Below are 15,774 nucleotides of genomic sequence, written 5' to 3'. Positions count from 1 at the left end.
GCTCCGGTTTCGTTCTTGGTTGGGTTTGACTTGCAGCCACTGCTACGGGCCACGCTGCCGTGTGAGGCTGCTTCTGAGAGCTTCAGGAAGTTGAGGCGAGCTCGAGGATGAAGTTTGGTGAGTATTGGTGACCGGAAGCACGAGTTATCAAGCTTGGAACTAAAACGGTTTTCAAAACAAACCGTTTTCCGCCGTCGTATCCGGTTGTTCTGCAGAGAAAGGCTGCCGCCTGCAGCTGCGCAAGATCGAGTTGAAGCTGTGGGAGATGGTTTGGTACAGATTGGTGGCCGGCGGAGAGAGAGAGAGAATTGAGAGCTTTTGCTCTGTTTCTTGGATGCTTTCGAACGAGAGAGCGAGAGAGAGAGAGAGTGAGAGAGCTCGTGACAGAGAAAAAGAAAAGAGAAGCAATTATGCTTGGGACGAAAGAGAGAGACCGAGACAGCCAAAAGGGAGAGTGAAAAGCTAAAGGAAGAGGTGAAATGTTCGTATTATTCCTCCAACGAGGTTCGTATTATTCCTCCAACGATCGAGGTTATTACAGTTATCTATGGCCTTGCAGCAAATGGAGAAGATGGGGTGAGAAAGGTCATGAAGATGTTGAAGGATGAGTTGGAGCTCACTATGGCTCTCTCTGGCTGTCCTAGTGTTAAGGATATTACCAGGAGCCACGTGAGAACAGAATGTGATAGACTCCGCTCCCATCTTTAACTCCTTCAAGCATCAAAATAAGAGATGGAGTCATTATCCAATTTGGGAAATCTGCAAATGTTTATCCAAAAGTACTATGTGTTAAGTGTAGACCTGAAATAAGCTCCCGACATTAATTAACTTTGTTTTAGGATATGAGATTCAAGAGAGATTGAGGAGAGAATTGTGTATATTCATTGATAATAGGAGCCCTATATATAGGGATTACAAAGTACATAATCTTGGAGTACAATGATTCCTATTCTAACTCGGAGTAGGAAATCTCTCCTATTACAACTATAGAACTAATCCTAGTTTTACAAGGCACACTAAACATCAACATTCTTCAACACTCCCTCTTGTGCCTCTCAAACTTGGTGGTGACGCTTTGATCGTTGCCTCGTTAAAAACTTTCTCGAGTAATAAAAACCTTGTGGGACAAAAACAACCTCGAGGAGGAGAAAAAAGTACAACACGTCCTTCACTCTTCGAGATCGAACATGTAGACATCATATCGCTCCCTGATGTCGACATCGATCCCCCTGATTACTATAATCGTGGGAGTTCGGATAACCTTCTCCATCCGATGCTCTTCACATGTTTCTCGAAGGTGGATTTAGGTAACGACTTAGTAAATAAGTCCGCTACATTATCCTCTGATCGGATCTGATTCACTTCAATCTTTAGAAGTGATTGTTGTTGCTGATTATAAAAGAACTTAGGTGATATATGCTTGGTGTTGTCGCCCTTGATGAAACCTAACTTCATTTGTTCAGTACAAGTTGCTAGGTTCATTTGTGGTAGACTTCAAACCACAAGTTCCTCGAATATGTCTAATTACAGACCTTAGCCATATGCATTCACGCACATCTTCATGTAGAGCAATAATCTTAGCATGATTCATGGAAGTAGCAACAAGGGTCTGTTTTGTAGACCTCCAAGATATCGCGGTGCTTCCATGATAAAGACATAACCCGTTTGGGAGCGACCTTTGTGAGGGTCAGAGAGGTACCCTGCATCAACAAAACCCATCAAAACATCACTTTCATTTTGATGGCGGGGAGGCGGAGAACGCCGGCCACCATGTACTGCGGCAGTGCCAGCGATATGGTCGGTCACACGGTCATGGACGGCCGCATTTTACCTTATGGGTCCGATCCCAAACTTCTGTCATTTCTCTTCTCTCTGTAGGGATAAAACAAACCCATATCAATCGTACCATTTAAGTAACGAAAGATTGTCTTTACACCAATCCAATGGCGGTGTGTTGGCGCAGAACTATGTCAAGTTAACAAGTTCACTGCGAATGAGATGTCCAGTCTTGTGCATTGAGCTAAGTACAATAATGCGCCTATTGCACTTAGATAGGGCACTTTGGCCTCCAGTAATTCTTAGTCCTCATCCTTTGGATGGAATGGATCTTTTTCAGGCTCAAGACTACGGCCAATCATGGGAGTACTCACAGGCTTTTCTTTATCTTCATTAAAGTGCCTTAGAATTTTCTGAGTATAAGGAGAATGATGGATCAAAATCCCATCACTACGGTGCTCGAGTTCTAATCCGAAACAAAACCGTGTTTTCCCAAGATCTTTCATCTCAAATTCGGATTTCAAGTATTTAGCAGCTTCCTTGAACTCATCTAGAGTTCCAATCAGGTTCATGTCATTAACATAAACTGCTGTAATTGCAAATCCTAAACTTGTCCTTTTAATGAACACGCATGGGCATATTTCATTGTTAATATATCCTTTCCCAATCAAGTAGTCACTTAGACGGTTATACCACATCCGTCCGGATTGTTTTAATCCATATAGTGAGCATTTTAATCTTATTGAAAACGTGCTCCGTGGTTTAGAGCCACTTGATTTGGGTAATTGAAGTCCATCTTGAACCTTCATGTATATCTCTGAATCTAGATCCCCATAGAGATATGCTGTAACTACATCCTTAAGCTGCATGTCAAGTTTTTTCGGAAACTACCAAACTGACAAGGTAGCGGAACGTTATAACATCCATTACGGGAAAATATGTCTCCTCGTAGTCGATTCCAGGGCGTTTTGAGAAACCTTACGCCACAAGGCGGGCTTTGTATCTAACAACCTCATTTTTCTCATTACACTTTCTAACAAAGATTAATTTATGACCAACAGGCTTTACACTTAGGGGTGTCTGCGTTATAGACCCAAATACCTGTCTCTTTGCTAGTGAATCTAACTCAGCCTGGATCGCATCTTTCCATTTAGGCTAATCCGCTCTTTGTTGACATTCTTCAACTGAGCGAGGATCGATATTATCATACTCTATAATTCCTTTTGTAACAGAATATGCAAAGGCATCATCAATAGAAATAGAGTTTCTATTCATCGTCTCATGTATACTAGTGTAATTCATGGAGATCTCTCTATTCTCTAGAATTGGTTCTGACATTGGAGCGTCCCCCAATGATGTCTCTTGGACATAACCATAATCTGGAATATTCTCAAGAGACAGATTATTTATATCGATAATTAATATATTATTTAGTGCCAAACTCACTTTCTTTCTTGGGCGAGAATCCATCTAACCTTTGGGTCTCCCTCACTTCCTTGCAGGGAGCCTGGCCTAAGCCACTGTGCCATCACCAATGTGGGCGGCAGCGCCGTGCCCAATAACACTAGGGACGACGCCATGTTCTCTATTTTTAAGGACATCAATCCTTGGAGGCATGTTTGCAGCAGGTATGTGTGATCTCTTCACTTTAGCGATATCAGAAAACGCATCAGGCATCAAATCTGCTACATTTTGAACATCGAGAATTCTCCGCACTTCAATTTCGGACTGTGCGGTTCAGGGATCAAAATGAGACAAAGTGGGGACAGACCACAACAATTCCTGTCGTTCCTGTTGAACGTTTATGTTCTTATCTCCCCCTAATGACAGGAAAACTGTCTTATCAAAGTGACAATCCACAAATCTAACGGTAAAGAGATCGTCTATCAAGGGTTCTAAGTAGTGGATAATAGTTGGGCAGTCATATCGAACATAAATGCCTAATCGTCTTTGAGGACCCATTTTGATGCACTGTGGCGGCGCAATTGGCACATAAACAGCACACCCAAATATGCGTAAGTGTGAGACATCAGGCTCATACCCAGTAACCATCTGGAATGTAAAAAAGGGTTGAGTGGCAGTGGGTCTCAGACGAATAAGCACAGCTGCATGCAATATTGCATAGCCCCAAGCAGAAATAGGGAGATTGGTGTGCATTACCAATGCTCTAGCAACCATTTGTAGTCGTTTAATGGTAGGTTCTGCGAGACCATTTTGGGTGTGAACATGAGGAACTGGATGTTCAATTTCAATCCCAATAGACATGCAATAATCATCAAAAGTTTTTTATGTAAACTTCCTAGCATTGTCAAGTCTAATGGACTTAATAGGATGATCAGGGTGGTGAGCCCTTAACTTAATAATTTGTGCTAGGAGTTTAGCAAATGCAACATTCCTTGTAGATAAAAGCATGACATGTGACCAGCGTGTCGATGCATCAACCAACACCATAAAATATCTAAATGGTCCGCAAGGTGGTTGAATTGGTCTACATATATCACCTTAGATTCTTTGTAAGAATAAAATATTTTCTTTTGTATCATTTGCATAGGATGGTCTCGATCCTAATTTTGCTAAAGAGCAGGCTTTACAGAACGGAATATGGGTTTTAGAAGCAACCAATTAGGATTTTGGTTGAGCCATGAAGTCACAATTGACTTTAGAAGTAACAGAGAAGTCGAATTAGAGTGTATGGCGTCAACGCCATGTAGTGGCCACAGGGGGTAGGTGGCGCAGGCCATGTGTGGCCGGTTTTGCACAGTCATGGCACCGTGAGGCACAGGTGCAGCTCTTCGAACCAATTTTTGGTTCTTACGTCTCTTTGTTCTGAAGAATGGATGTTCGTGTGAAGTCTTTAATACACGGATCATCATATCACGACCAGGGTGTCCCAAACTGTCATGCCAAAGCCTATATATGTCGGAATCCCATAAATCATCTCTCATGACATGGTTGGACTCAATGATATGAATAGTGGTTGCATACAACCCACTAGAGCGACACATAAGTTTCTCTAAGACTCGTTTATGTCCGTAGTCATTAGAGGTGATGCAAAGGAACTCTTGTCCATTCTCACAATGTGTTTCCACATGAAAACCATTGGCTCTTATATCTTTGAAACTCAATAGGGTTCGTCCAGCCCTAGGAGCATAAGGAGCTTCGGTGACATTAATATTCGTGCCATTTGGAAACATAAATTGGGCTAGTCCTCTACCATGAATCAATTTGGATGATCCAGCCATTATAGTCACGGAATATTGAGTAGGCGACATCCATAGGAACAATTGCCTTTTTCGAAGTAATGTATGTGTAGTTGCACTATCCACGAGGCATTGTAGCACTCCGGGAAACATACTGAAAAATAATAAAGTTCGAAATTAAAATATGTCCAAGGCATTCAATCAAAATAAATTGAGACTTTATTAATATTAGCCAATGATTACATCAAAGTTTCTTGACCAAAATCTAATCCAAAATAAAAATCAAACTCTTAGACAAATTGTAGTCACTCAATCCGTTCGGTAACTCCAATTTGGTTGTGACCAGGTAAGGTAAGGCAAGATTTTGGTGGAGCTATGCTCACTCGTAAAACCGTTCTCTAAGTTCAAACCTTTCCTAGAAATCACAATTAATTTTGGATGAGCCTAGTGAGAAAGAGTTAATACAAAATGTCATTTTATTGATTAAGGCATAATTGCCATTACATAATTCTTGGAAAATAAAAAGGACTACACTAATCAAAATCTGCGGCATCCTTGTGCACTTCTTTGTCAGATTTGAAGTCCTCTATGGTAAGATTGACGTCATTGTCATCACCATCTTCTCTTTCTTCGGCTAAATAGGCTTCTTGCTCTCTCAAGTCCCTATATGCCTTGTATTGTGCAGCTAACTTGTTGCTTGCATTGCATTGTTTGAACCAATGTTCAATAGATCCACATCTATGGCATGCATCGTTGTGATTGTCTCCCCTTAATTGAGGTGCACCTTGTGCACGAGGGCGATTTTGGCCTCCACATTGGACGATGGCGCCATGCTTATGGCCGGTGGCGCCGTGCCTTCCTCTCCCACGTGTGGTGTTTTTCCCACATGCTACCCCTCCAGTTTGGCGGTTACCTTCCTTTGTAGGGTGGTCATACGGACCCACACGTCCGTTTTGTCCCTTAACTTTAGGGTTCCGCTCCTTACGCCCTCCTTTGGGTGCGTTATTATAATTCGTCTCGTGAACGCTCTTAGTTCCAACAGGCCTTGAATTATAATTCTTCACGAGGATGTTATCATGTTTCTCAGCTACAGACATGACATTAATTAGCTAATGAAACCTCGTGATCCGTCCAACATTGTACTCACCTCTGTATTGCTTTGATACCAAAAGTGCTGAGACGTGGAAGGTGGAGAGAGTTTTCTCAATTAGCTCTTGCTCTATGACATGTTGTCCATAGAACCCCAACATGGATTTGAGGCGTAGAGCTTCTGAATGATATTCAGAGACGGACTTGAAATCGGTGAATCATAAATTGCTCCATTGAACCTTCAAGTCAGGGAGAAGAGAATCCTGGACATTACCAAAACACTCTTGTAGCGCCACCCATAGTTCTTTAGCATCCTTGATCGCCATGTACTCCAATCAGAGTGATTAGTCCATGTGGTGTCGCATCAAGATGAGGGCAGTTGCATTGTTTGTAGCCGTACGCTCAAATATGAGCTCAGGGTTTGGTGCCTGAATTATGGGTAGGATCCCTTTCGAAGTGAGATGGTTCTCAACATCTGTGACCCAACTGTGATATTCCGAGCCAGTTGAATCAAGCATAGGAAAATCGAGCTTCTGTTTCGACATCTTGAAAATAAGAAGGAGAAATATATTAGTTTCGGAGTCAAAGCTTCCACGACAACTAATATTAATAAGATTTCCGAGCTATACTACCAAGAAATCGATTTCCAAGAATATTTGGATTAGATCGAAACAATGATGTTTATATGTTCATAAATCGATGCTTACGAACGCTCTTAGTTCGTATATAGCGTGAATCCCTATGGTTCCGCTTTTCAAAGAATCGAACCCACGTTACAAAAAGGTGAGATGTAGAAGAAGGGAGGTTGCAAGTCCTTGAGGAAAAAGAAGAAGAAGATTAAAGACAGAAAACAGGAACTTTAATCTTAAATACTTACTTGTTTTAAAGTCAGAGCTTGAAAACTTGTTTCTTGAGCTTTGGAGTTGTGAGAAAAGGTGGCCGAAAATTGCTAGGCTTGGTCGGAGGTGTTGCTGGTCTTGGCCGAGGGTTGTTGATGCTTGGTCGGGCTGGCTGGACACAGGCTGGTTTGTGGCTGACCGTGAATGGCTAGACTGCTTGACCGAAGGATGGCCAGCAAGTCTGGTTGAGATGGCTGCAAGGGCAGGCGGGCTAGCATGGGCTAGGTGCTTGGCAAGGCTAATATTGGAGAATTTTCTGGTTTTGGGTTTTTGATTTCAGGGTTAGGGCTTGTGCTGATAATGTGTGTTTAGGATATGAGATTCAAGAGAGATTGAGGAGAGAATTGTGTATATTCATTGATAATAAGAGCCCTATATATAGGGATTACAAAGTACATAATCTTGGAGTACAAGGATTCCTATTCTAACTCATAGTAGGAAATCTCTCCTAGTACAACTATAGAACTAATCCTAATTTGACAAGGCACACTAAATATCAACATTCTTCAACAAACTTGTCAAACAAATTATATATATCATATTAGTTAATTTCGGGCACTTAGTATACCGTCTCGAAGCTCATAATGTGTTTGATTAACTTTTCTTTATCTGTTTTATTTTATATATATATATATATATAATTCCACTCAATTTATAGTAGTCGGAAGACAAATTTACAGAACAATTGATCTCCAAGACATTGAAGGCCGATATACAAGTCTGGTGGCAACGAGCTTACTTTTCTCCCCTGTTCTTCTCGTTGCAAGCTTGGAGACAGTGTGACATAGGTTGGACACTTGATCACAGAGTTATGAACAAAACTTAGCATGCCGCCACTCCATGCCTTATAGCTGCAATTGGGTAAATCGATCAATACTTCCCATTGTCTGTAATCTTTAAAGTCAGGTTGAAATTTAGGATTTATGGTAACATACTTGTTTTTCTCTCTACTTTTTCTCATTGCAAACTTCGAGACGGTATAACATAGGACCAAACTGGATGCCTAAGGCCTGACATATAATATAGTCCTCAAACTCCTGACAAAACGAAAAGAGTGCAACCTAGCCTAACGAAATGATCGCATGCATTGGAATTCACTCTGATATGGAATATTCGATCATGAGGAGTGAAGAGAAGGTGAAACGAGCTTCAGTGGCGCATGACTCGGGGGTTACATAACATGAAGAATATTTTAGAAAGTCGGATGTAAGAGAGATTGATGAGAGAATTATGTGTCTATTCATTGATAATAAGAGCCCTATAGATAGGGATTACAAAGTATAATTTCTTGGAGTACAAGGATTTCTATTCTAACTTGAATTGGGAATTCTCTCCTATTACAACTATAGGTAGTTTCTAGTTTGACAAGGCACACTAAAGTCAACATCCTTCAACACTTCCCCTTGTGCCGCTCAAACTTGGTGATGACGCTTCAAATGTTGCCTCGTTAAAAACCTCTTGCTCGAGTAATAAAAACCCTGTGGGACAAAAACAACCTCGAGGAAGAGAAAAAGAGTACAACACGTCCTTCACTCCTCAAGATCGAACATGTAGACATCATGTCTCCCCCTGATGTCGACATCTCCCTCTGATTGCTACAATCATAGGAGTTCGGATAACTTTCTCAATCCGATGCTCTTCACATATTTCTCAAAGGTGGATTTAGGTAACGACTTAGTGAACAAGTCCGCTACATTATCCTCTGATCGGATTTGATTCACTTCAATCTTTAGAAGTGCTTGTTGTTGCTGATTATAAAAGAATGTGATATATGCTTGGTGTTGTCGCCCTTGATGAAACCTAACTTCATTTGTTCAATACAAGCTACATTATCCTCATAAATGCATGTAGGTTCATCCTTGGTAGACTTCAAACCACAAGTTCCTCTAATATGTCTAATTATAGGCTTTAGTCATATCCATTCTCGCACAGTTTCATGTAGAGCAATAATCTCTACATGATTTGAGGAAGTAGCGACAAGAGTCTGTTTTGTAGACCTCTAAGATATCGCAGTGCTTCCCATGATAAAGACATAACCAATTTGTGAGTGACCTTTTTGAGGGTCAGAGAGGTACCCTGCATCAGCAAAACCCATCAAAACATCACCATCGTTTTGATGGAGGGGAGGAGGGTGACGTCGGCCATTATGGAAGGCAACGGTGGTGCCGGCGCCGGCGGTTTTTCCGGCCAAGGCGCCATGGACGATGGCGTTTGGGCCAATGGGGTCCGATCCCATTCTTCTGTCATTCCTCTTCTCTCTGTAGGTATAAAACAAGCTCATATCAATTGTACCCTTTAAGTATCGAAAGATTGTTTTTACACCAATCCAATGGCGGCGTGTTGGCGCAGAGCTATGTCTAGCTAACAAGTTCACTGCGAATGAGATGTCTGGTCTTGTGCATTGAACTAAGTACAATAATACGCCTATTGCACTTAGATAGGCCACTTTGGCCTCTAGCAAGTCTTCGTCCTCATCCTTTAGACAAAATGAATCATTTACAGGTTCAAAACTGCGGCCAATCATGGGAGTACTCACAGACTTACTTTAACATTATTAAAGCGCCTTAGTAATTTCTGAGTATATACTGACTGATGGATCAAAATCCCATAACTACGGTGCTAGAGTTCTAATCCGAGACAAAACCATGTTTTCCCAAGATCTTTCATCTCAAATTCGGATTTCAAATACTTAGCAGTTTCCTTCAACTCATCTAGAGTTCCAATTAGGTTCATGTCATCAACATAAACTGCTATAATTGCAAATTCAGAACTTGTCCTTTTAATGAACACGCATGGGCATATTTCATTGTTGACTATCCATTCCCAATCAAGTGGTCACTTAGACGATTATACCATATCCGTCCGGATTGTTTCAATTCATATAATGAGCGTTTTAATCTTATTGAAAACGCGTTCCGTGGTTTAGAGCCACTTGATTTGGGTAGTTGAAGTCCATTTGGAACCTTCATATATATCTTTGAATCTAGATCCCAATAGAGATATGTTGTAACCACATCCATAAGCTACATGTCAAGTTTTTCGGAAACTACCAAACTGACAAGGTAGCAGAACGTTATAACGATTACGGGAGAATATGTCTCCTCATAGTCGATTCCAGGGCATTGTGAGAAACCTTGCGCCATAAGGGGGACTTTGTATCTAACAACCTCATTTTCTCATTACGCTTTCTAACAAAGACCCATTTATGTCCAATAGGCTTTACACTTGGGTATGTTAGCATTATATGCCCAAATACCTGTCTCTTTGTTAGTGAATCTAATTTAGCTTGGACCGCATCTTTCCATTTAGGCCAATCTGCTCTTCGTTGACATTCTTCAACGGAGCAAGGTTGGATATCATCATGTTCTATAATCCTTTTTGCAACAGAATATGCAAAGGTATCATCAAGGATAATAGAATCCTTATTCATTGTCTCATGTACACTAGTGTAATTCATTAAGATCTCTCTATTCTCTGGAATTGGTTCTGACAATGGAGCGTCCCTTAATGATGTCTCTTGAACATAACCATAATCTGGAATACTCTCATGAGACGGATTATTAATGTCGATGATTAATGGATCATTATGTGCCAAACTAGCTTTCTTTCTTTAGCGAGAATCCATCGAACCTGTGGGCCTCCCGCGCTTCCTGGTGGGAGTCCTGGCCTCAACCACAACGTCACCACTGTAGGAGATGTTGGCGCCATGCCCAATGCTTCTTGGGGTGGGGTCATGCCCTCTTTATGTAGGGACTTCAATCCTTGCAGGCACGTTTGTAGCAAATATATGTGATCTCGTCACTTTAGCGATATCAGAAAACGCATCAGGCATCGAATCTGCTACGTTCTAAAGATCGAGAATTCTCCGCACTTCAATGTCGGACTGTGCCGTTCGGGGATCAAGATGAGACAAAGTGGGGACATACCACGACAATTCCTGTCGTTCATGTTGAACATTCTTGTTCTTATCTCCCCCTAACGACTGGAAGACTGTCTCATCAAAGTGACAATCCGCAAATCTAGCGGTAAAGAGATCGCCTATCAAGGGTTCTAAATAACGGATAATAGTTGGATAATCATATCCAACATAAATGCTCAATCGTCTTTGAGAACACATTTTGGTACGCTGTGGCGGCGCAATTGCACATAAACTGCACACTCAAATATGCGTAAGTGTGAGACATCAAGCTCATACTCAGTCACCATCTGGGACGCAGAAAAGTGTTGAGTGGCAGTAGGCCTCAGACGAATAAGCACAGTTGCATGCAATATTGCATAGCCCTAAGCAGAAACAGGGAGATTGGTGCGCATAACTAATGTCTTAGCAACCATTTGAAGTCTTTTAATGGAAGCTTTTGCGAGACCATTTTGATGTAAACTCCCCAGCAGTGTCAAGACGTATTAACTTAATAGGATGATCAGGGTGGTGAGCTCTTAACTTAATAATTTGTCCTAGGAGTTTAGCAAATGCAGCGTTCTTTGTGGACAGAAGCATGACATATGACCAGCGTGTCGATGCATCAACCAACACCATAAAATATCGAAATGGTCTGCAAGGTGGTTGAATAGGTCCAGAAATATCACCTTGGATTCTTTGCAAGAATGGAATATTTTCTTTAGTGTCCTTTGCATAGGATGGTCTCGATCTTAATTTTGCTAAAGAGTAGGCTTTGCAGAACGAAAGATGGGCTTTAGAAGCAACCAATATGAGGATTTTGGTTGAGCCACAAAGTCACAATTGACTTTAGAAGTAGAAAGAAGAGTCAAAAATGCATGTGTGGCGTCAAAGCGACCTTTAGGCCGCAGGGGGTAGGCGGCGCCGGCCATTGCCAGCTGGTGTTGCACAATGGTGGCGCCGTGAAGCGCAAGTGCATCTCCTCGAATCAATTTTTGATTCTTACTTCTCTTCGTTTTGACGAAAGGATGCCAGTGTAAAGTATTTAGTATACATATCATCATGTCACGACTTGGGTGTCCCAAACGGTCATGCCAAAGCCTACATGTGTCAGACATGGCTGGATTCAATTATCTCAGTCCCCACAAAATATAGTACTTCATATCAACAGTGACAAAAAAAATTATCAACACTGATCACCCCCACAACACACTCACAAAAAAACAAAAACAAAAAAGGTATAATTGTATGTTTTCTATCTGAAATTCAACTCTTATTTGATCCAAGAAATATCAGATTGTGAAAGGTACAGTGGCTTTTCATCTCTGAAGAACAAAAGAATTGGGTTTTCTAAATCTTCTGTCATAGCTATCTTGTAGCTTGTTTTTGGTTTGATATGAGCTTATTTGGTAACCATGTGAGCATGAACGCTCTTATATTCCACTTCTTATGGTAATTATGATTTCTTTCTAATGGTTTTGAAGAAGTTCCCAGCTAGTTTTGAGCTAGTTATGAAGTATAAAATTGAAGCTTTTATTTCTGCACTGTTTTCTTTAGAACAAAAGTGTAAACTAGAAGTCAATTGTGGGAATGTTTATTCAACCTGATTGATATACTCTTTATCGATCTCCCTGTATTTCTCTGTAAAGTGCTCATTTTAAGATTGCAATGGAATTGTTCAGGTAAGATTCATCAAACTCGAGAGTTACCGAGTGAGATCTGTTCTCTTTCAGTAGTTTTTGACATAAACATGTGATATTGTCTAGGATAGATTGCCTGGAACTTGATGATTAGGTTTGATTAATGTTTAGGTTTCAGGGATATAAATGGCATCTGAACCTGTAAATGTCAATGAATTCCAAGAATTGGCTAAGCAAGTCCTTCCAAAAATGTACTATGATTTCTATACTGGGGGAGCTGAGGACCAGTTCACGCTAAAAGAGAATGTTGAAGCATTTCGCAGAATCATGTAATGTATAACTGTCTTGATGATTTATGTAATATTGGGAATCACTTGAATGATATATGTGTTTCTATCAGATTAAGGCCTAGAGTTCTGGTAGATGTTAGCAGGATCGATATGTCAACCACTGTATTGGGTTACAAAATCTCAGCACCGATAATGATTGCTCCTACTTCTATGCATCAGTTAGCACACCCTGAAGGTCTAATTTGTCTCACAAGAGGTTCAGTTAAGATTGGTAAATTTCAGACATTAAGTTTTTACCTGCTCTTTCAGGAGAGGTGGCTACTGCTAGAGCTGCAGCTGCATCCAACACTATAATGGTATTTATATCAAATTTATTGAATTCACATGTAACTGGAGTTAGGTGTTTGAATTGTAGTGTTTTCCTTGATAGATTTTGTCCTACTCTTCTACCTGCACTGTGGAGGAGGTTGCTTCGAGCTGCAATGCTGTTCGGTTCTTTCAATTATATGTACTTGTTCGCTCCTGAGCTCATTTCAGTTCACTTGTCAATCATTTATTTATAGCAAATTTCTTCTAATGGTACAGGTTTTCAAGAGACGAGATATATCGGCTCAGATAGTTCAAAGAGCTGAAAAAAATGGATACAAGGCTATTGTACTAACTGTCGATGCTCCCAGGCTTGGTAGAAGAGAGGCAGACATAAAGAACAAGTAAGTATCTTCCCATTTTGTTTTGTTCTTTTTCTCTAAATTTCAAATCATGTCAAATATTGTTCTGGAAATCCTTTATGATTCATCGAACGGTGACAAATGTTTTCGCAGAATGATTTCACCTCATTTGAAAAACTTCGAAGGCCTAATATCAACTGAACTAGACTCTGTGAGTTGTATAGTTAACTTTAAAATTTTCATTATGTTATATGCAAGAATCATTCTAGAGAGAAATGGCATTGCCTATTATTTCTTTCTAATACATGCATGTTTATTTATATGCATGCACACTTACTCTGCAGGATGAAGGATCCAACTTGGAAGCTTTTGTCAGAGCGGTCTATGATGATTCTATGTGCTGGGAGGTATAAGTCAGCATACCCTACTGATCATATGCTCTTATGCTTCTAGATTATAGGTCATGGACTCATCAGGCTTCTCTTTACCTTTCATACGACTCCACTACAGAGATGCATGATTCATACAGATTTTGTTTTGTTTTAACTTTTTGGAGTGCCTACGTTACCGATTCTTATTCTTGAATTCCTGGTTTGGAACAATATCTGCAGGACGTAATAGGATGGTTAAAATCTATTACAAACTTGCCAATTCTAGTCAAGGGTATACTCACTCATGAAGATGGTAAGATCAACTAATTAAGGCTCCATCTCTTGGTATCTGTGACTGTATATCTTTCATTACCTTCTGTAAATATCAACTCGTGAAGGAAAAGTATAGTAAACGTATAAAGGAAAACGGTCTAGGAAACATTGACTTTCAATTCATTTCATAACTATAACTTGACGAGTCATAATAGTAAATTGCACAAATTAGCTCGACTAAGCCCTTTGAAAATTTAATATATGTTCTACCATTTCAGCAAGAAAGGCTGTGAAAGTTGGTGTTGCCGGGATTGTTGTCTCTAATCATGGAGCACGACAACTTGACTACACTCCGGCCACCATTTCTGTCCTGGAAGAGGTGGGACTCTTTTCCCTAATTGATTTATATTGCTGATGCAACTTGTTAAGACAAAAATTTGTGCCAATATCAAGTAAGAAGAAAGCTGCTTGCTTCTTCATGTTAGTTATTGGTATATACCTGTTTGCTATCATCTTTTCAGGTGGTTCAAGCTGTTGGAGGGAAAGTTCCTGTTCTTTTTGATGGAGGAATACGACGAGGAACTGATGTCTTCAAGGCATTAGCCCTCGGTGCACAAGCCGTCCTTGTAAATATCTCCATGCCACTACTGTTTGAATCATCTAGCTTATCAATCTTTTTATACATTTTTTCCTGCGAGAATTGTAATGTAAATGTGTTAGTGCAGGTTGGAAGGCCTGTTATCTATGGCCTTGCAGCAAATGGAGAAAATGGGGTGAGAAAGGTCATGAAGATGTTGAAGGATGAGTTAGAGCTCACTATGGCTCTCTCTGGCTGTCCTAGTGTTAAGGATATTACCAGGAGCCACGTGAGAACAGAATGTGAAAGACTCCGCTCCCAGCTTTAACTCCTTCAAGCATCAAAATAAGAACTGGAGTCATTATCCAATTTGGGAAATCTGCAAATTAATGTTTATCCAAAGTAGACCTGAAAGCTCCCGACATTAATTTACTTGTTAAACAAATTTTATAGAGAAAAATTCAGTTACCGTCCCCAAACTATGCTGCCAAGGCCAATTTGATACCCAAACTCTCAAAAGTATCAATGTGATACCCAAACACGTATTTTGACATCAATGTGATACTTCCGTCAAAAATTCCTAACGGGGCCGTTTGTTTGCTGACGTGGCAAGCACGTGGGGTCTCAAAAAAAGTAAAATGACCAATTTACCATTTTTTAATTCATTTTTTTCTTTTCATTTATTTTTCTTTTTTCTCTTCTTCTTCTTCTTCTTCTTCTTTTCATTTCTTTTTCTTCTTTCTCTTCTTCTTCTTCTTCTTCTGGGATTTTCCTCTAGCCAAACCGTTGCAAGCTCCGCCACCACATTTCCTTAATTACCTGACAACGTCATCAGCCACCCACCTCATTTTTTTTTTTTTTAAATCTTCTTCTGGGTCTGCTTCTTCTTCGAGCTCGGTGGTTGGATGCTGAGAAATTGAAGAGGATGGGTTGGGTTGGAGGCGGCGGCCGTGGAGGGTGATAGGAGAAGCGGAGTTAGGCAGGGATCGGGAGTTGGGGTTGGCAGCGAGGTCGAGGCAGGAGAATGGGAACTGTCGTCAAGGTCGCCGCTGCTGCACCAAAATCGAAGGCCAAGGCCAAGCCCGAAGCAAACGCC

The 15,774-nt window shown here is 40.7% G+C and overlaps 1 protein-coding gene across 7 annotated transcripts; it reads left to right on the top strand.

Annotated features, from left to right (window-relative positions):
• Positions 1–12,039: 12,039 nt before the first annotated feature.
• On the top strand, positions 12,040–15,235 carry LOC133725515 (peroxisomal (S)-2-hydroxyacid oxidase GLO4-like). Of its 7 annotated transcripts, none has more exons than XM_062152793.1 (12): positions 12,040–12,165; positions 12,671–12,828; positions 12,900–13,024; positions 13,099–13,145; positions 13,220–13,297; positions 13,375–13,499; positions 13,611–13,668; positions 13,802–13,864; positions 14,069–14,141; positions 14,380–14,480; positions 14,623–14,727; positions 14,827–15,235. In XM_062152793.1, the coding sequence occupies exons 2-12, from the start codon at positions 12,686–12,688 to the stop codon at positions 15,004–15,006; spliced, it is 1,098 nt and encodes a 365-aa protein (XP_062008777.1). In that variant the 5' UTR covers positions 12,040–12,165; positions 12,671–12,685; the 3' UTR covers positions 15,007–15,235. The 7 variants fall into 7 exon arrangements, with proteins under 7 accessions (XP_062008777.1, XP_062008779.1, XP_062008783.1 ...); XM_062152795.1 differs by having other exon boundaries at positions 12,062–12,165; positions 12,678–12,828; XM_062152794.1 differs by lacking the exon at positions 12,040–12,165 and adding an exon at positions 12,183–12,311.
• The last annotated feature ends 539 nt before the right edge of the window (positions 15,236–15,774 follow it).

The sequence above is a fragment of the Rosa rugosa genome, chromosome 1 (genome assembly GCF_958449725.1).
Source record: "Rosa rugosa chromosome 1, drRosRugo1.1, whole genome shotgun sequence".
NCBI classification, from domain to species: Eukaryota; Viridiplantae; Streptophyta; class Magnoliopsida; order Rosales; family Rosaceae; genus Rosa; species Rosa rugosa.
The sequence above is the reverse complement of the archived record's forward strand: the minus strand, read 5'-3'. Positions and strand labels throughout refer to the sequence as shown.

Excerpts from the sequence above, each read along its gene's own strand:
- LOC133725515 (XM_062152793.1), top strand. The coding sequence starts at position 12,686 with ATGGCATCTGAACCTGTAAATGTCAATGAATTCCAAGAATTGGCTAAG. Across the intron at positions 13,146-13,219 it reads CTGCATCCAACACTATAATG|ATTTTGTCCTACTCTTCTAC; the intron begins GTATTTATATCA and ends TTTCCTTGATAG. Across the intron at positions 13,865-14,068 it reads ATGATTCTATGTGCTGGGAG|GACGTAATAGGATGGTTAAA; the intron begins GTATAAGTCAGC and ends CAATATCTGCAG.